Genomic DNA, 20,322 nt, shown 5'->3' on the forward strand with positions numbered 1-20,322 from the left:
ATAACAGGACAGAATATTATAATGTCACAATAAAGAATTATAACATGGTTTTAAGACATTTTAGGGGGTGCTAAGTTTCTCTTTAAGAGCTTACATATAACATAAATTATCACTTCATAAAATACAATGAATTATTATTGATTAAACTACCAAACAGTATGAGACCCCATATAATTAAAAAGAAAAAACAACAGTCCTGCAACAGATGGTCTCCCCCCCCCCTACAAAGATCTGATCTCAACATCATAGAGTCAGTCTGGGATCAAATGATGAGACAAGAACAGTGGCAAATTCTCCAAGACACTTGAACAACCTACCTGCCAAGTACCTTATAAAACTGCAAATGTACTTTAAAAATCTGTTTACTGCCCTTTGTGTGAAGTGGATTGATTGCATCCTCACTGTGCTAACTATTTTTACACTGTATATAAGTAAAGCATCTGAAAACTTTTTGTAAATGGAGCAAAATAATAATAATTTATGCAGAACCACTATAAGCAGGTGTGCAAGACTGAAGATACATCAGTGAGCAGGTTTTGTCAGGGTTGCTTTCAGGTTTAGTGACTGTGGGGTTGAATGCTGCAGCTCTGGATGATGTTTGCCTGTTGTTTGTCGCCTTGCTGCAGCAGGACGTGCGCTGTGCAGACCACATGTGCGCTGACAGCAGCCCGCTCCGCCGGAGCCGTCCGGCCGCAAAGCATTCTGGGTCAGTGCGGTGGCGGCCGCCATGACTTTACTGTAGCTAGACCAGAAAATGGATGCTTCCTGCTGTAACTGAATGAGCAGCTTATCTCTGTCTGCGTCTCAGGAGATTTCCACCAGCGGCCTTTGGGAAGTCTTTTTTAAGAGACGCGAATCTGGATGTTAATTTTGCTGTGAGGAGCTGAGTCTGGTAGAAAACTGCGAGCGGCTGGCGCTGCTGAAGTTAGCTACAGGCTAGCTGGCTAATGCTAGCAGCCACCGGGCTAGGCTAGCTCGATAATAATAATCATATAAAATAAATGCACCGTCTCTTGCTCAGCTACAGGACAGCGGTATAAGTCGGACCAGAGGCTACACCTTAAGGTAAGAGCAGGGCACAGTAAAGTGGGGCTTTGTGTGCTGGCAGCTGTGATGTTTATCATGATAAACGTGTTAGCCTGTGGGAGATGGACCCTGTCGGCCTACTGCGTCACTCTGCCCAGGCTTCGTGTTGTCAAGAAATCCGGCTGTTTCTCCAGCTTTTAACATCATATCCAGTAAATGTGTGTTGGTGTAATGCACAGAGTCCAGGCTCATGTTTGTATTTCAGTCACATCAAGCTGCTGCCAGGTGGTGTTTGCTTTCTATGGAGTGGTTTAGCCTCTATAGGCAGGGAGGAGTATTAACTAAAGTATTAGCTAAGGATGTTTCTGCTTGTATGTTTCATCCTTTCACTTAATATCTGACTCATATCTTTTGGCTTCAATAACAGGTATGGCCTGGATGTGATTTGGACGGTGCTGGTGATGGCAGAAGGGACTGACACTGTCGAAATGCCCTCCTTTGACCCAAGTCCTAGTTCTGAAGCAAAAAAGAGACCTACTTCTTCTGATGGCAGTGAGTGTTGATCCGATCTCTCTTATCTGCTGCTTCACCTGTACGTCTTCACATCCACGTGTGCCCAGAAATATTTTATACCACAGTTCTATGAGTAGTCTTAAGACGTATGCAAAGGTCAGTAACTGAGCAAAAAGTTGGCAGCACCAGCAGCAGTAACTTGAGTCCAGAGGTGGAGTCAGTGGTTTCTCCAGTATAATGTGTGTAGCACCTTTTGTTCAGGTTAAGACAGTTCAAATTCAAATGACTTTACTGCCATGTCAACCCAGTTGATTGGACTTTTCCTCAGTGCTGCTCTTACAACAGAAAAGACAGAAACATTCCCACATAAATGTAAATAGTGAGTCAGTTTGAGACTAATGCACATGTGAAATGAAAATGATGAAAAGTGACAATTCAACCAATTAGAAGATGTAAGAAAATATATTGATTATAATTTAAAAATAAAGATATGGGGAGGGGGAATACAACATTTTAAAATATGAATACAATAAAATAAATGATTAAATAAAACAATGTCTATCAACAACGTTAAGTCAATGTTAAATCTATTGTTGTTATTCTCAACAAAAAACACATATAAACCCAAATCACTCGTGTCTGTCCCTTCATACCTCCCGTTTCATTCGTCCCATCTGTGACTCTCATTCCTACTGTAAATCTCTAAAAATGGGGGCCACAATAACAAACTTAGGTTTTTTTAAACAGGCAAAGTTATTTCCTTGATTAGTTGGGCGCTGCGTTTTTACTAAACATTACTCAAACTGGAGTAAACAACAAATTTGTTGTGTTTTCAGCTGCAGATTTGGTGCTCTACTGAGTATTTACAGCAGCAGGAGTTTTTATCTTATCCTTTATAGGCTCAGATATGTATCACCTGACAGGATGTGATATAAGATATACCTCCACTTCCTCTGTAAGTGGGGGTGACTGATGAGGCAAGTGTTTGTTAGTCATTACTGTCAGTGCTGACTTTACAGTCTGTGACCTGCCTGCCTACTTCAGAAACTTGCCCATTAAGTTCTGCCACAGCATCCTGTTAGAAATGACTGAAATCCCACTCTCAAACCAGTTTCATGAGACTTCTATCATGTTGACTCTTTTGTGCCCGTCTGAGATAGTAAGTGATTCATCTTTAAGTGCCATAAGTCGAATCAAACATCCTTTTCCTAACTGTTTACCTTTTATCATTTTGTTGTAGAAGACGAGCCCATGAGGAAAATGCCTGTGTCAAAATTTGGTTCCAGACCTCGATTTGAGCCTGTTCACTTTGTCAGTGGTGGAAGCAGCGGAGGGACTGGCACTGACGAGAAGGAGAACGATAAGGAGCGCAGGAGGAGTGAGTCGTATGGTGTGAGGCAGTGGGACTCTGAACACTCTTCCTACAGCAGCACCAGCAGAGCGCAGGGCTCCTCCTCCCTGAGGCCTGCTTTTGACAGGGTGCCCTCATACAGTTCTGACTCGTGGGGTTCCCACAGAGATAGAGACCGGGACAGAGACAGAGAAAGAGAGCTGTCTTCCGGTAGTACGAGTGGTTTAGGTTATGGAGGACGGGGGTCCACTTCAAACTTCATGGCAAAAACGCAGCAGGACTACACAGCAAAGTACGAATCCCACGGCTTTCGAAATTCAGACTCCTTTTCTCAGCCCCACAGGTACAATGGATATGGGGGAGCGAGCAGATCAGGGGCCTGGGATTCAGGACGTCAGGGTTTGGGGTACAGTTATCAGGACCGGCCATCATCAAGCAGGCCTTTCAGCAGAGTCTACAACAGCCCGGGCAGGAGCAGTCCTACCACATCTCAGTCCAGCTCTACATCACAGCCTCTTCCGATATCTCAGTCTACTTTAGATGATAAGCAAAGGCTGATTGCCAACGTAGCATCTGCATTGGCTGTTGCTTTTAGGGACCCTATGTTTATGACTGGGAGTGACTCGCCAAACTATAATTTCATGTTGAGCCGAAGCATTCAGGCCTGCAAGACCAACCCTGAGTATATTTATGTCAACTTGAAGGACATTCCTCAGGCTGACCTACCGAAGAACAGGAAAGTACCGACGGACGGTTATGCCTGTGAACTGAGATGTCAGGGTGTGTATCTTGCTACTGGATACTCTGGCAGTAAAAATGGAGCGAGGGACAGAGCCTCTGAGCAGGCTGTAAAACTCTTCCTGAAACCAGTTGAAGTCCGTGTTGTGCAGCGCAAGTACAGACACTCAATAGTCAATGACATGGTTGTGTGCCAGATGCACAGCCCAACCCCGGCTTTTTTACCTGCACTCCGCAACCCAGAGGATAAACCGACGCCCAGCTCCAAGGGCCAGTACGAGCCTGACAAACGGAAGCACTGGACAGAGTTTGTGGTTATGGACAATGCTCATGACGCCATCTGCATACTCAACAACTCTGCGGCTTTTAATCGCATGAAGATAGACTATAAGTTTGACCTTCTTCCAAATAACAGTTGGCTGTGCAGCGTCTTCCTGCAGGATGAGCTGGTGGCACAGGCAACAGGCACCAAAAAGAGCTCAAAGCATGCAGCTGCTGAAGAGGCAGTGAGGAAACTTCGCATGAACCAGGCACAACGACAACAGCAGCAGCAGCAACAGCAGCAGCAGCAGCAGCAGCAGCAACAGCAATATCAACAATCACAGTACTCCAGGGGAAATAATCAGTCAGATTGTGGAGGACGCTTTGGGCAACAGAGTGGCAAAAAGAAGCACCTCAGCGAGTTGGTTATCTTGGAAAACTCTGACAATGCTATCTGTATCATTAACGACACAGCACAATTTAATAAAGTGACTGCTGATTACAAGTTCACCGTTCTGCCTGATCATCGCTGGAGGTGTGAAGTTTACTTGGAAGGACAGTATGTGGCAGCAGGAATTGGGCCCAAGAAAACAGTGAAGCACATTGCAGCAATGGAGGCTCTGGCCACCTTGAGACAGACGCAGGCTGTGGTCAAATCCAACCTAAGAAAGGAGGGTCACAACGACGCCATATCCCGATCCCAGATCCTGGCTCGCTCTGGTGAGGAGGCCACGAGACAGGAGATAAAGGAGGACAACATCGGAAACCAGCTGCTCCGCAAGATGGGCTGGAAGGGGGGTGGTCTGGGCAGAGATGGTGAAGGCATCGCAGAACCAATCAGAGTGAAGGAGCAGTTTTCTAGAGAAGGGTTGGGTATGGACACAGACAAAACTGGAAATCAGCTCAGCAAACGTGATATTGAGGACATCATTCGCAACTACGCCAGTTCAGACCGTCAGGATGATCTTCGCTTCTCCACCGACCTCACCAACGATGAACGCAAACAGATCCATCAGATATCTCAGAAATACGGTCTACGGAGCAAGTCATACGGACAGGGGCGGCAACGGTTCCTTGTTGTCAGTCGCAAAGTACACAAAGACCAGCTCATCGGTCAGCTTTTACAGGAGGGACAGGTGGGACGATACGAGCTTGTGAAACCTCAGGCTTCTCACTAATTTGCATGCAAAGCAAAATGGGACAAAAAGGAGCAAATCACATTCAAGTGTAACTGCTGTGTTTATACTTGTGTGTGACACATTCACAACACACATTAACAAATGAATCTTTCAGGTATCACCTGTGGTTTCTGCATTCCTTTGCCATGAAATGTACTTTAGCTTTAGCAGGAGCTGTAGGATAAAATAATTTAATGTCTTTTTTTTTTTTTTTTTTGTCTCCTGCCATTCCACGTCCTATCTGTTTCACATTTGCACAAGCTTGTGTTCAGTGCTTTGTGGTATCATGTCCTGATGATGCTCCATTTATTTCATAGATTTAAAAAAATGACTTATATCACCAAAATTTTTTTTTTGTGGCTATTTAAGGAACCTGGCAGAAAATGCAGCTTTTCACTGCTTATTTGTGAACACTGTAGACAGTTGACTCATGAAAGACAAGGATTAGAGAGGCATTATCATCAAACTGTAGCTAGGTGCTCATACCAGTCCCACTGTAGTGACACATCTCTATTCATAAAATACCTGCAATGTCGTTTGCTCTTTCAACACCTGAGATCATTCTACAAATACAAGCTGCATCCATGATGTGAAAACCGTCACATGGGAACTGTAAGCTGTGATCTTTGTTAAATGTCAGATGTGTTGGTTTGTGTGAGTACAGTTAACTTGTCTGCTTGTTTTCACAGCTGTAAAACCTGAATAAATTAAAACTGACCAACAGGCTGAACTTGGTTCAGATGGATATTTTTACACTGCAAGTTTAAAAAGAAACAAAGACAACTGATGTATATTTATTTTATTTACAAGAAAATGTACAGTTTGTTACATGGGTTACCAGTGCAAAGTTTTATAATCTGAAAAGAGACACCATCCTGTTTAAACGGTATCATCAGCTCATTATGACAGCTGATTTGTAAGATTGTAAAATAGCATAAAAATGTTCTCACACAGCCTTTAAATGTCAGCATTACGAAACTCTGTGCATGAAACAAAGTTAAGTGCCCAGAGAGGGTACTCAGTGTGTTGTTTCAGTGTTGAAGAGGGACGTACGTGTTCACCAATACTTTGAACATTTTTGAAATACAAGGCATGGCTTTACAAGTACAGTTGAGAGAAAGGCATCTGTTGAGTTGACAACTTGTTAGAGGGATGGAGGTCCATGCCAGGTTTATGTTCTATCCCACTGAAACGCTTTCAAAAGGCAGAAAGAAATAAAACCAAAAGGTGTGAGCCCACTGAGAAGAGAGGGAGAAACACCCATGAACAGCTTTGCTTTTTTGTAAATATTAACTGTTGTATCTACACAGCAAACCACGCAGCAAGCACATCTAATTTACTGTCACCGAATCATCCAGCCAGTTAATAAAAAAAAAAAAAAAAAAATAGAAAAGTGGCAACTGAGAGACCGGCCATTGCTTTTTTTTTTTTTTAATGAAAAGACTTGGGGCATGTAGCAAGTAACCCAGATATAACAAGGTACATTAACTTTTAACAAACACACGCTATTGCCCAACAATAGCATTCGGCAGGAGTGAATGCCACAACACAACAGCATACAAACTTAGCAACAGTTATGGGACAAATATACTGAGAAGGATTTTAAGATGTGTAACTTTATTTCTGTGAGATCAGTTGTTTTCTTGATCGGTGTTTTCTTGATTCTGGGCTGGACACTGTTCATACTCGAACATTAACAGGGGTCAACAGTCACGCCAACTCTGTTCAACAATAGCAGAAACCCTCTTCTCGTATTCCCGCTTGTTTTCCTGGTACAGCTGGGCTGCTTGGCTATTGGCTGGACTGTTTGGGTTTGGCTCATCCAGTAAAGACTTTAAATATACAACAGAGTGTCAGTGGGGTCAGTTTTTAATTGTTTTATTACATAATACAGTCATTTCAGAACTGAACAGTCATCACATGTAAAATTTTCTTGGTTGTGTTCATTTTTCTTTGTCACTACAAATCGGACTCTTCTTAATTTTCCTTAATTTGCATTTGTGCATTATGTTCTTATGCGCATAAAGGAGTGTTAAATTACCTGTATTGAAGTTAAGATTGAAGACACATCATAGGTTGGACTCCAACGATTCTGAAGTATATCTAAGCATATGCTGCCATCTGCATACACTGTGAAAGAGTGTACAAAATAAAGCATTTTTTTAGACAGATGACAGACAGCAAGTCAGATTTCATGGGACAAATAACTTAATTTCTGTAATTAATGTTGTAAGAGCAATTATCCACCCCAGGCAGCGAAGTACATACCATTTGGATGAAACATTTTGGACACAAATCGCACTGTTGGAGGTTTATTTGGATATTCCTCTGTGAATTCAATGGTAAGTTTGAAGGTTCCTGAAAGGGAGAAGCAATGACATTGTATGAATTGAAATACATTACATATTACACTGGACTACAGGGATAAAGCCAGATAGAAAATGCTTATTTCAATTTGTCATAGTCTGGCTGGTTGTTTTGGTGATGTTTCTAGTGGCAAGAAAAACCCTTTGGAATGACCTGGTGTTCTGCACTGCTTGGTCATAAAATGTGAACTGATCGTCATGTAAGTCATAACTGCAGACTAACACAAGGTACTCAAGCTAACAACCCATGAACATTTATAATTTTATGTGGCTTTATTGAACACACCCATTAAACATTCACCATGCTGGTGTAAAAAGAAAGTGAACCTTTGGGTTGGTTGAACCTCATTTGGCACCAATAACCTGAAACAAGCTCTTCCAGCAGCTGCTGATCAGATCTGCAAATTGTCCAGGAAGAGTTTTGGACCATTTTTCCAACAGAACTGCTTCAGCTCAGACATATGTCTGATGCCTCATGTGAACTAGAAGTGGGCTGGGCGCCCATTTCTAGGGAGAGCAGACACACAACTAAATCATCTCCATTTAGAGTCATTTTCTTAAACTGAGGACTGATAAATATCTAAACTATTTGAGATGACTTTGTAACCCCTTCCTGCTTTACACAAAGGATCGAAAACAATTCTTGATCCAAAGTCTTGAGATCTCAACATCAGCAGATGCTTCTTGTGAATCACAAACTCAAAATGTTTGGTTTTTTTATGAGTGAAGTTGCTCTAACCTACACCTCCAATCTTGTTTCACTGACAGGACTCCAGGTTTACTAACTCTTGACTCCAGTTATCTTTTGTTCATGTCATTTGGATAGGGGTTCACACTGAATATTTTAATGATGTATTCAGTATGGACAAGAACAATAGAATGATTTATGTATTATTAGTTAAAATAGATTGTGTTGTTCATTATTGTAACTTAGATAAAGTACTTTTTCTTACCACTCTATATGACACTCACAAGCAAGACTAAATCACTTTGTAACTCAGCTGCCAACTTAATAAATCTGACTCTTAGAGAAATAAAGTGCTTGTAAAAGAAAAAGGTCAGCAAAAGCTTTTCGTAGTCCACAGCTGCTGAAGAAGATAGTGAGGGTGTGAGTGCCAGATCAAAGGTTTGTCTTGATTTGATAAAGTCAAGTGTAGTAAGTTACTGGTTTAAAAAAGACTGTTAACTTATTCAAAAACACAGGCTCCATCTGATCCATGTGGGAGACCCGATCAGTAGTTGTAGTTTCCTGGCAAAACAAACTCTCACTTGATATATTTTCAAAGTACTCATAACCACATCAGTCTATATAATGTAACTTCTAAAACCCAATGCTAGGAATCACCATGAATAATTGATGGATTTATTTCAAAGCAGGGTTGGAAAGATACAAATCACTGGAGGATGCATACTTGGATGTAAAGAGCTTCAGAGAGGACTTACCATCTTCAAAAGGTGTTCCCTCAGGTCTAAAAGACAGGAAACAGACAACAATCAACTTGCAATAAGCTACTATGAACTTTTCATATCCTTTTAAATACGGTACTCTCAGAACCCGTTGACTTAATCACGTATTTTATGTCCAAAAACAGGCAGTAAATACTTTTGCAAATTACATATTGTAAATACAATTTTTTCTTAAGATGTCTCTGTTATAGTGTTTAACAAATCAACTGAACTTACCCAAAAATGACAGCGTTCCATACCATGATATTGTTTTCTGATGGGGCCCCACTAACTCCAGCTGGAGGATCCTCTTGCAGTCTAACAGACCCGGTAAAAGCACAGTGGTATCATAAATGCAGAGCACCAACTATAGAAATCAAACCCATTACTAGGCATACTGTATTATATCCCCGTTATGTGGTCAACAGAGCAGGTAATTAATAATAATAAAAAGTGGGAGTAAAGCTTCTAATGTACTAATCAGCCTGTTGAATATTAAACAAGAATGCAAACCCTAAGCTGTATTTCTTGACATAGTGCATATTTAATATGTTTCAATGACAAATACTCAGTCAGGATTTACAGCTGGGGGGGGGGGGGGGTACGTCAACATACCCCCCAAGGTTTCTAATGTATTCAACAGGTAGCCTTAAACACTTCATAAGACCTTTTAATACCATACAGAATGTAATTTAATACCTGTTTTGTGATCATGTGAAAGTATGAAAGATGTAACTAAAAACCAGCAGAGATGATAAGGCCTATAATTGTCAGTACTTCCCAGCTGTGTATACCATTAACTCATAATAATTCATTTTATTTAATTATTAAACACAATCTCAATTAGCAGCCAAAAATTAAAAAGTAATTAGCAATTCATAAAACAATTAAGTTTTTTTTCTGAAATCACAGACGAAAACCTTGTATATCTTATGAGGCCTTTTTGAATAAACTTAAGGACTTTTCATGAAATACAGATATCCTGTACAACTGTCATTATATGAGACTAGATATCCATCTGGGCTATTTGGTTTTGTAATCATAGATCAATCACACTGAAGCAATACCGTTAAGTGGTAAAAAAAAAAAAAAAAAAAAAAATTAGCATTGTCTTATTTAGTAAAAATGAACTGCCTTTATCTGATTGAACACAAGAACCACATTCCCAATTAATGTTTACTAAAGGTTGATCACATTGACGAATAATAATGAGTACGAGTATCATTTTAATAATGAGTTTGACAGTGGGCCAACCAGGATTAGGTCTTGGACCATCAGTGCAGTTGAGTTGAACATACTGTGGATCAGGGATAAGAAACCATGTGCCACCGTTGACTGTGCTGGATGACTGCAAGTTTTGAGTGACTGCATGGCAGATGGTTGCTTATCCTCAGGCTTAGACGGTGCTCTATCAAGGTCCGGGGATAGCAGCTCACTGGATCAGTGTGTATTTGGAAAGCGAACATCTACCCCAACGTTTCATCTGGCTGTGAAAGGCCATCTGGCCAATGACTTGAGCTGCATCCTCAATTGCCACTTACACACACAACCCACAGAAATCATATATTACCAAAGCCATTATGTTGAATACAATAATGAATAATTATAAACCTACAAAAGCCAACAGCGAGCGTAAATTACACATTATCGTTAATACTCCTGGCTGCCTAGCTAACGCTGGTGTCAGCGCCCTATCAGTACAGTGAACAATTATCGATACCTGTCAACAGCTTAGCCGTCATTATCTAATAAATACTACCCAAAATTAGAAGACGGTACCTTCAGCGAAGATAAAATCACGATTATAACCCAGTCGTGTTTACATATCTGTGTGAATTTGATGCTGCTGTAGTTTTTACTGCCGTTTAGGCTAACGCCAACAAGCTAGCCTTAGGTTGCTAACGTTGGCCCTAGCCACTTCTCTGTTGTTTTCTTTTCGCTTACCGTTTAAAATCTCTCATTAAACGTCGTCTTGCTGGAGTTGACATCCTGTTAACACGCAAACCTAAATCCTTGGCATAAACGTAAGCGCCTCAAATGTAAGTAAATCTGTTTTTAACGGTGTATTATTTCAACTCCTAGCTGGCTAGCTGACGATTGCTAGTTTGTCAAATATTTGGCTGCCTTTGCTAGTCCACGGGTGCTACCACTCACAATAGAAAGAGGAAATAAACGTCAGGTAACTCTAAATCTGTGAGCTGTATGGCCAGATAAACACGAACTAGCAGTATCACTGAGCATGGCTTTTTCAAGTATACCTGTTTACTCTAGTAAACCACTTTTAGTTTGCTCTAAACAAAGCTAAAATATTTTTATATAGTTTGCAGGACCCTGTCTCTGAACTTGTACCATTCCAACGAAAATTACGTCATATGTTTACGACACGACAAATATTTTTGTATTTTCAGGGTTTTATCCGCCTGTTTTCCTACTGTGCATACGTATTATTGCCAATATATCCATTAATCCGATCCATTTTCAATTAATTACTTTAGGTGTAACCCGTGACTGATAGTAACACAAGGTATTTATGGCTGACATCCTGTTTTCAAATTTACAGTAGCATTAAAAGACCACTAGATGGTACCTAGAACCCTATTGTAAATTATACGCCACAGCAGTTGTAACATGCTCATCTTAAATGTCTCTTCAAACTGCATTTTTTTTCCATTTTAATTTAGTTAATAAATAGTAGCAACGACAAACAAGAAAGTCATGGGTTGAGACAGAAATATCAGAATGCCAGTATCATAGTGAACAAGAATTATACATAAAAATATTGAATAAAGTCTATAAATGTAACACTTTCTTGTTTTTAGAGTACTGTTTCGGGCTGTATTATAGCTTGGTGTACCTAATACCAATACAGTAAAATACAATTAAGGATATAATCAGATTTCTAAAATCAGTGGAGCTCAAAGTCTGGGGCCTCTGCACTGGCCGGTTGGTAATCTCGTTTTGGCAGCAGCAGCATGTCTGGACATTTTCTACATCCCTGTAAAACATTAATACATGAGAGGGGATGTTAATTTGGAGACACTGTTACGTTTATCTTAAAGTTTAGTGAACCATGGCCATCAAGCCGGCGACCAACCAGATTCATGTGCTTTTTTTTTTTTTTAACTCAAAATAATCCTAATTCTTTCTTCATATAATGGGGAAATTTATATCTATAAAAGAAGCACCACATTGTAACTACAGTTTAGTAGATCAGAATAAAGCCATTGCACACATTGAATGACTGATTGGTATAAAATAGTTTGATTCGGGCCGTAAGTGCACTCCCATATGGTCTAGCGGTTAGGATTCCTGGTTTTCACCCAGGCGGCCCGGGTTCGACTCCCGGTATGGGAACTACTGTTTTTTTCCCCCGTCTAAAACCATATATATATAAATATATATCTATCACCGACAATTAGTCACCATGTTAGTCACCATGCTATCGCATCTGGTAGACCATGATTATCGACAAATGCAAAGTGTTTTGGCTGCGGGTTACTTGATACTAGCTCTCACCAACATGCTGTCATCATTTCCAGGGAATCTACTGCAGACCACGCCCTCCGAGGAGTTAACCTCAATTGCTCTCATCTCTCAAGGGCTTGGACATTCCCGTAAGATTGTTATTCCCACTCAAATCCCCCTGTGCTGATGCTCCTCGTAGTCTAACGAAGTAAAACAAACTCAATCGTGATCTTTGCACGGACTTTTTTTTTTTTTTTTTCCGTCCGCAGCTTAATTTAATTGGACTAAACCGTGTTGCGCTGTTTGTTTTGCCGGTAAAGCCACACCTGTCACCGCGTTTAGATACCGGACTCTTATTTACACTGCAAAAACCCCACTCGGCAGCTGTGGCGGAGCACACTACCCACGCATGTTCTGTAAAAGCAATGGGATATGACGCGAACACTAAACAACTTTTTTCATAACATCTTTTAGTTTCACCACTGCCCCTCCGTGCGTGTTGCTCAACCCCGCAGCCTGTCCTGACTCCCCCGGCCTCGCTGTGTACCACCAGGCTGCAGTCAAACTTTGGTCCGGGCCAATCACTTCCCAGGAAAATGTGACTGCTAGGAATTCCCCACGCATCAGCCCCTGTCGGAGAAAACTGCAGCCCTGTGTCAGGAAGCACGAGAAAGCAGCGGGAGGGGGAAGCGGACCGGCGGCTGTGCGACGATGATGATGATGATGATGATGATGATGATGATGAGGAGGCTATAGCACCGTTTTGTCTCCGGGGATAATAATGTTTTTCTAACATCGCCGTGTTTCATGAGGACCTCCACGTACCGCCTGTTTAAACCCAGGGAATACTGCTCTGCTGATGACAACAGTTAACAGGGTAAGTGTTTCTAAAGCACGTTTTAATACTTGTAATCTCTTGTAACTATAACGTTACTTGTGTCTTTATATGTTGTCAGCATTATTAACATGTACTACATGTAAAAAAAAAACAACATATTTTTTTCTTCTTTTTGTAGCTTCCCATCTGAAATAATCACGACTTTGAGCAGATACTGGCACAGTGAAATACTATATCAGCTTGTGTGGACTGGAGGTCTTTCCTTGCACTTTTCCAATATGAAACACTCAGTTCTCAAAAGTTAAGTTACTACAAAGAGGCATGACTCAACTCATATGATGTCTGCAGTAGCCGCTGGGATACATGCAGGCTTGGCCTTCTACACTGTAGATCATAGTGACTCCCATTTGTGTCAGTCAGTGGGCATGTGACTGCACTGATGGAGTGTGTGTGTGTGTGTGTGTGTGTGTGTGTGTGTGTGCTTTGAAAAAGGTTGACAAGTTGTACACATCAGATAGCAGGCACAATTATAGGAGGAATGCAAATGCAGTTTTCTGTATTAAGTTGTATTTTAGTGGAGACATTATAGCTCTAATAGTTATATGAACAGAGCTTTCATTTGTCCTCCATTATCAAGAGGACTTGACCCCAGGCCTGGGATGTCAGCTGTGGAGCTGGCTCCTGTAGAAAATGTGCAAAACGTGAGTCTGTACTGTTTAGCTGAGCAATGAGACTAGAGTTCATTGGTATCAGAACCCAAATGACTGGCTGCTATTTAAACACATTCGCCTGAGCTCTAGGAAACCGTGCAGGGCATTTCTCACTACTTTACAGGAAAATAAGATGCAGACTTGATTGCGGCCCCTTTTTGATATCTCTGGATATGAAAAACTACAGCAACCATTGATAATCTGAATCCACGATGTGTCCACCTACTCCCGAAGCAGCCTCAGTCTGTCAATATCCACGAAAATGGGAGAGAGCTGCTTTGGGAAAGCGTCTCAAACGCTCGTTGGGATCTCTCTGAGATTAAATATGAATGAATGTTTACTGCTTTTCTCCAAATAATCTGTCTGTAAATGTTTGACAGGATGGTGTTTTTTTTATTGTTGATCAAACCTATTCTGTGGTGAGTCTAAATGTTTGCCAGATGTTTACATTTTTGGGCTAAGATGCTTGTACCATGGGACAGACAACCACGATCTCATTGGTCGACTGCAGTTGCTCCCTTCAGAGGAGGCGTCCATGACGCAGAGGGAAGGGGAGAGTTATGAGCTTTTAGCTTGTCAGACCAGCTGGACCCACCAACCCTTCACCCACCCTCTCCCCCCTCCCCTTCAGTCTTCCCATGGTGGGAACACTGTCAGACGCTGGCGGATAATTGGAAACTTCAATCCACTGAAAGCAATTATCCAGAACAAGACTTTCCAAATATACTCCAGTGTGGAGTCGTCTTGTTTGTTCCAGGGATGTGCCATTGCTTTAGAGACCTCATCCTGCCCTGCTCCTGCCCACGCATTCAGCCTCCCTTTTGCCCTTTTCCTCTTCGCTTTGATAGCTTTAATGCTGCACAGGCTTTGAGTGATATGGTCAATTGTGCGTGCATGTGTGTGCGCACACTGCAGACAGTGTGGTTGAGGCTGAAGCAGTTCCCGGTAGCCTTCTTATCCTGTGACAGTGACATCACCATCACCCGTCTGAGCAGCTGAGGAGTGTGATGATGACCAAGGACAACAATGGAGAGCTGTTCTGTGATCCCTTTAGTAACGGCGAGCTCCTCAGACATTAGACACATCTTCTTCTTGTATAAGATGTACCCGCCCACCTTAATGGGCTGCTGAATATTGATTTGGCTTCACAAAAAGAAGAACTGAGCTTTTATCCTATTTGGAAAGCAGTGCTCCAGTTTCACAAAAGCTTTCAGAGTGGCCTTGCAAGAGACAGGGAATCCAGTGGTGTACATCCCTGTAAAAGAGACATCTGAGCTAATATGATGATGTTTTACCCAGAGCTTCAATGTTAAGTGCTAACACATGCACCTTCAAAGAAAGTTTAGCTGCTTATTAACTCCTGCAAGCTTCAAAAGAGCATGACTGACACCTTTACGTAATGACCCTTTCCTCTGAGGTTTAAATTAATGTAATTAGAAATAACCACAAGATGGCAATGTTCATATGCTTTGACTAAACAAACAATCATGAGATGGCTGAAACCTGAAATGACTTGCATAAATGCAGGAACCGACTTGTGAAAAGAGAAATAAAACTGCAGAACTTCCCCTTTTTTTTTTACATGTAGAAAAATACCCTGTGTCGGCCTGTTTTCTGTTAAAGGCTTGCAGGGGAACTGCTGTTTGCAAAGTTCCTTAATTGTACGCTGCTGGTCCGCCACCCCAGGCTTTTGACACCTGAATATCACCTTGTCAGACATGTTTGATTGCTAGGCAGCAGCAGCAGCAACAGCAGTGAACCGCTGCCACTGGACATGACGTCAGAGAGAAAGGAGAGATGAGGGAAATTCCACCTGTAACCTCATTCTTCTTTCATGCTGCCTGCCTCACAAGCATGTGACTTGGACCAGGCCGTTATGGCTTAGTTTCTCCATGAATCTGCGTATTGTCATGATGTAATGTAGTGTTACAGTCAAAGTATGTTTAGCATGTAAAGGAAGACAACGTGAGTTTAGTTAGTTTGAAATCAGTGTATTCAGGAGGTGCTGAGGAGGAGCTATACAAAAAAATGCAATCATTGTAATACTGTCATCAAAGATATAGAAATGTATTTATTCAGGAATCATAAAATTACAAATTGAGGCAATAATAAAGACTTTGTGGTGATAATCAAGCAAGAATAGACCATGTTTGAATAAGAGTTTCACAGTTTTAGTCTTAAAGGAGCAGCTCAGCCTTTTGTGAAATGTGCTTATTAGACAAGAAGATTGATTCCACTCATGCCTGTATGCTAAATATGAAGCTACAGTTAGCTTAGCTTAGCATAAAGACTGGAAACAGGGGGAAACAGCTAGCCTCTCCAAAGGCAACAGTCTCTGCCTTTAAATCAAATTCTTGTTTGTACGGATTAAACAAACAAGATGTAACATGTAAATTAGTAAGCTTTATAGGTGCTGATGAGCTGGGTTTTTGCAACCTTTGGACAGAGCTACGCTAGCCGTTTCCCCCCACGTTTCCAGCCTTTATGCAATGCTAAGCTAACTTAGCTTAGCATTGCTAACAGGCGAACTGTTACTCTAAATATAAGATTTAAATAGCACCTCACATTGGTTTATACTCATGAAAAAGATGAAATTCCTCAGATACTTCGAAAAGTCATAAAAATATAATGTTTTGCCTGGATCATGCTCAGTCAGCCTCAGTATATGACTTTGTCTGCAGGAAGAAGTGCTCCAGGATGAATCAGAGTATTTAGTGTTCACTCTGGCAGCATGTTGACATCATAAGATTAGTTAACAACATTACTTAGACATTTTTATGGTGCCCGCTGAGGTCCATGTAAGCACACAGTGTAGTAAGCTGTAGCACTGATGTATGTGTAATTATATTAAGGAGTGGCTTGGTTTGTAATCTTCCTCTTACTGTACTTTGTCCACACAAAATAGTTCCTCCCAAAAATAGAAACTGGCTTTGTCTGCAACTTTGGTTCATAATGATATGTCACCCTGTCATTTTTTATGCCTCTTAGAGCTAATGAGGTAGTAGTGAATGTCTTTCAGAGGTCTTTCATGAGTCAGCTCAGCCAGAGTTGCTTGGATTTAAACAGTGAGCTTTGCCAGGAGAAGCCAAGTGATCTTTCCACATTTTACTTTAAACAAATGTGACTAATATAAGCAAAGACACAGATGACAGAATTTGCAGTGAGCTTTGGCAGCTCATCACATCCGCTGACAGGCATTTGTCCATATTTACCATCAGTTCATTTTGTCTTTTTTTTTTCTTTCGGGTTAATTTCAACATGACAGGCAGCCCTCAGGCTTGTTGAATTATTTAACTGCACAGAGCCAATGGGTATTATAATCTAGGCCCGAGTGACAGAGCAATATGCTCTTAGGGCCTCATGGCTTTTTATTAATAACAAGCTTCCGATAAACTGGGGCTCTTGGGTTAAAAACTGCTGGCTGTTGGCAAACGCAGCTCTTTTTTTGTTTTTGCCCTGAATTAGCTGGTGTGACACACAGATTGGCTTTTCCAGACCTCAGTGATTGTTTATGATAAGATGTCTGCATGAGAAACAACGCTAATGTGGTCGGTGACTTGATGTTCCAATGAATCCTTTCTGCTGGTATCTGGCTGCAGGTAGCTGAAACAGCCCACAGAGGTGTGATGTGGGTGATCTGGATGGTTGGCCTGCTCTGCAGATTTAATATTTAATGAGTTACAGTCTGTATGGGGCTCGGGCGGCAGCAGACCTATTGCTGCTACTCCAGCGACTCCCTGCTTATCAAAACTTACCATATGTTCTATTATAATCTAAAAGATTTATGCCACCTGTTTGGTTTACAGGCCAACTCACCCAGACTTGAGTATATACAAGGGGTATCAAACTACTGACGCGAGGCCGCCCACGTTTTAGAAGAATATCTGTCTTTAAATATAAAGCTGGATGCAGGAGGCTGTTAGCGTTGCATTTTTACACTTCGGTTTTTGTATAGATTAAATAAGCTTAGGTGCTGATGGACACGAGTTGTGACAAACACTTTACACTTTACAGCCCAAAAGAAGCTGAAACACAGACGGTAACAAGAGAGGTGGATTTGGTCATTTTCCCATTTGATAACATCCTGTCATACCTGTAAGGAGAAAGCTGCTGTTCTCAAAAAAATACAGTCTCAATTTGCATTAAACTACTAAATAACAAACTTAAAATGCAGAGCAGTATACTAAGTATGAGGTAGAGGAGAGGTAAAGACAAGAGTAAGGCATGTAAGCGTTAAAGTGACAAAATAAAGCAAACCAAAACCCAAACCATCACCAAACCAGAATCCTTCCTGCTGGGAGGAGACAGAGAGAGAGAGAGAGAGGAGTGTGTTTTATATGACAATAGTGGATTCAGGTGTCTCTTGACGTACCTCTACCCTTCTAAACATGAAGACACACACACAAGGAGCCACCAGCAGAGTGGGAGTGGCCGTCACAGTGCTTTTGACCCCTTGTTTATAGTATCTCTCAAAGTCTTGTGCTTGCTTGTGCATGGTTCAGTCATATAGAGTCTGAGTATAGTCAGGTGAACTGAGCAGCGCACTGACCACTGTCTGTTTCAGGCCTGTGGTCTGTGCATCATTCTCTACTCAGAGGTGCTAATGAATCACTCACTCACTGTGGGCTGAGCTGTTGCATCCTGAAAGCGTTGCCTGTAGAGCTGTACGCCTACACAGCTCTTTGTTGGACTGGTATAGCTATAGTCATACTCAGTCAGCACAGTGAATCACTTTACACCCCGGCTCAGCTCAGGTTGGTCACTGTCCGAGAATGATAATGTTTTCATGGCGCTGTGGGCTGTGAGCTACTACAGATCTCAACCAGCTGCCATGTTTCTCAACCAAAATAACTGTAATATTTGCATATCACCTTGGCTGCCTTCACTCTCTCACAGTCAGTCCACACCTGACAGATGTTTTTTTGAATATTTCCTCCTATTATAAACCATTGTCCATCTCAGTGGGGCTAATTAAAATGCCTTGCTGCCCTCTTATTTACCTCAGTCTGTGTCTCCTGTGGGCTGCATTTCTGCCCTGTTAACTGGAGTCTTGTCTGACAGCGTCAGCAGCTTCCCTGCTCTGTACTTGAGCGGCTGCAGCAGCCATCAGATGACCTCTAAGATACTCAAATAAGTCTGTGTGTCCTTCAAAGGCTCCCATATCTCATCCTGTCAAGGATTGTTTTAAAATGTTTCTCAGACTTTATGAGCCCTCTGTCCTCCAACATCACGCTTTACTGATTGATCTGAATTTGAGGCTTTCAGGCCTTGCAGTTCTGAGTGGAGTGGTTCACTGGAAAAAAAATGCAGGGCATGCCTAGATAAAGTGTCATCTGCAGTAGGAAACAAAGCGAAAACAAAACACTCAAAGTGGTGTGCACAGTTCTATTTGAGGGCTACGTTTTACAGGGTTGGATAACACTTGGCTTTTGATACATTTTTGACTGCAATGTTTAATGTCAGATATTTATTGTCTTGAAATGTCTGTAGTAACCAGAATAACTGAAATATTGTCAGATGAAGAAGATAACCTGTGCATATGTTGATTAACAATAGTGTTAATAGCCTGTGTGAATCTAGCAGCTCAAGATGACATTGACTTTTGAAAAGACAAGCAAGAAGACTGACATCATGCTGTAAGTGATCTAGTGTCCTTCCTTTGGGTTGAAGAGAAAGGCTCAACCACACTACCCTCCTACTGCAAAGTGTTGTTGTGCTCTGCCCTTTAATGGGGACATACCACAGAAAATAGGGTCTTTGAGGCCTGCATCCGTTGTGGTTGGCTTCTGTTGTGCAGAATTAGCACAAGAAAGTAACCAGTGACCCTTTTTTATTATTAGACTGCAGAGGAAAGGTGTGTCCTTTCAGTTAGTCCTCAGCGTCACATGGCGCACATCAAGGCTTTTTTTTTTTTGCTTCTGTACAGGAATAAACAAGATCACAATACACTGTATAAGACAGGCTTTTTGTGCATTTGAACTGTGGGCTGAATTTAATTTGATCCCCCTGACAGGTTTTGAAGCAACAGAAATTTAAACAGCTTCACTTTTATTGGTTTTCCCCTGAGTGTGGATGTAATTTGTTGTGCAAATCTGGGTGAGTTAATTGCATGTCTGTTGATCCTGGAAAAGGAACCCATCCTCTCTTGCTCCACCTGAGCTTTCCCCCGCTTTTTTCTTCTTATTTGAATGGAGAGATACCTTGATAACAAAAAAGGTTGAGTATTGTGTGTTTCAGACCTTGAACAATAGTTAATGGGATTGCAATCTACTTTTTCCACAATTAATTACCTGACATTTGCTTTATCAGATGTTAATAACTGAAAGTTTATGAAGTGTCTAAAATAATGACAAATGCTCATCACGAATTACAAGTGCTCAAACTAATATCATAAAATTTCTAACATAGGCATTTCAGAATTAAATAAATA

At 41.3% G+C, this 20,322-nt stretch overlaps 3 protein-coding genes and 1 non-coding gene across 4 annotated transcripts in view; 3 read left to right on the forward strand and 1 right to left on the reverse strand.

The window, feature by feature from the left end:
* Nucleotides 1-665: 665 nt before the first annotated feature.
* On the forward strand, nt 666-5,793 carry nkrf (NFKB repressing factor). The gene is made up of 3 exons (XM_071458032.1): nt 666-1,065; nt 1,454-1,578; nt 2,780-5,793. The coding sequence occupies exons 2-3, from the start codon at nt 1,488-1,490 to the stop codon at nt 5,065-5,067; spliced, it is 2,379 nt and encodes a 792-aa protein (XP_071314133.1). The 5' UTR covers nt 666-1,065; nt 1,454-1,487; the 3' UTR covers nt 5,068-5,793.
* A 58-nt stretch (nt 5,794-5,851) lies between these two features.
* ube2a (ubiquitin-conjugating enzyme E2A (RAD6 homolog)) lies at nt 5,852-11,020 on the reverse strand. The gene is made up of 6 exons (XM_071458039.1): nt 10,824-11,020; nt 9,117-9,197; nt 8,877-8,902; nt 7,336-7,425; nt 7,109-7,197; nt 5,852-6,899 (listed from the first exon to the last, which is right to left on the reverse strand). The coding sequence occupies exons 1-6, from the start codon at nt 10,865-10,867 to the stop codon at nt 6,771-6,773; spliced, it is 459 nt and encodes a 152-aa protein (XP_071314140.1). The 5' UTR covers nt 10,868-11,020; the 3' UTR covers nt 5,852-6,770.
* Nucleotides 11,021-12,161: 1,141 nt separating this feature from the next.
* On the forward strand, nt 12,162-12,233 carry trnae-uuc (transfer RNA glutamic acid (anticodon UUC)). The gene has a single exon. It is a non-coding gene; the product is annotated as a tRNA-Glu (tRNA).
* A 253-nt stretch (nt 12,234-12,486) lies between these two features.
* elf1 (E74-like ETS transcription factor 1) overlaps nt 12,487-20,322 on the forward strand; it is a 38,691-nt gene continuing 30,855 nt past the window's right edge. Inside the window, exon 1 of the mRNA XM_071458035.1 lies at nt 12,487-13,221. The gene's annotated coding sequence lies outside the window, so the exon portion shown is untranslated. The remainder of the gene's footprint in view (nt 13,222-20,322) is intronic.

Source organism: Trachinotus anak, unplaced genomic scaffold, assembly GCF_046630095.1.
Source record: "Trachinotus anak isolate AG129_WGS33_773 ecotype Australia unplaced genomic scaffold, CSIRO_AGI_Tana_v1 ptg000021l, whole genome shotgun sequence".
NCBI lineage: Eukaryota > Metazoa > Chordata > Actinopteri > Carangiformes > Carangidae > Trachinotus > Trachinotus anak.

Excerpts from the sequence above, each read along its gene's own strand:
- nkrf (XM_071458032.1), top strand. The coding sequence starts at position 1,488 with ATGGCAGAAGGGACTGACACTGTCGAAATGCCCTCCTTTGACCCAAGT. Across the intron at positions 1,579-2,779 it reads ACCTACTTCTTCTGATGGCA|AAGACGAGCCCATGAGGAAA; the intron begins GTGAGTGTTGAT and ends ATTTTGTTGTAG.
- ube2a (XM_071458039.1), bottom strand. The coding sequence starts at position 10,867 with ATGTCAACTCCAGCAAGACGACGTTTAATGAGAGATTTTAAACG. Across the intron at positions 9,198-10,823 it reads TTAATGAGAGATTTTAAACG|ACTGCAAGAGGATCCTCCAG; the intron begins GTAAGCGAAAAG and ends CGGGTCTGTTAG. Across the intron at positions 7,198-7,335 it reads CAAAATGTTTCATCCAAATG|TGTATGCAGATGGCAGCATA; the intron begins GTATGTACTTCG and ends ACTCTTTCACAG.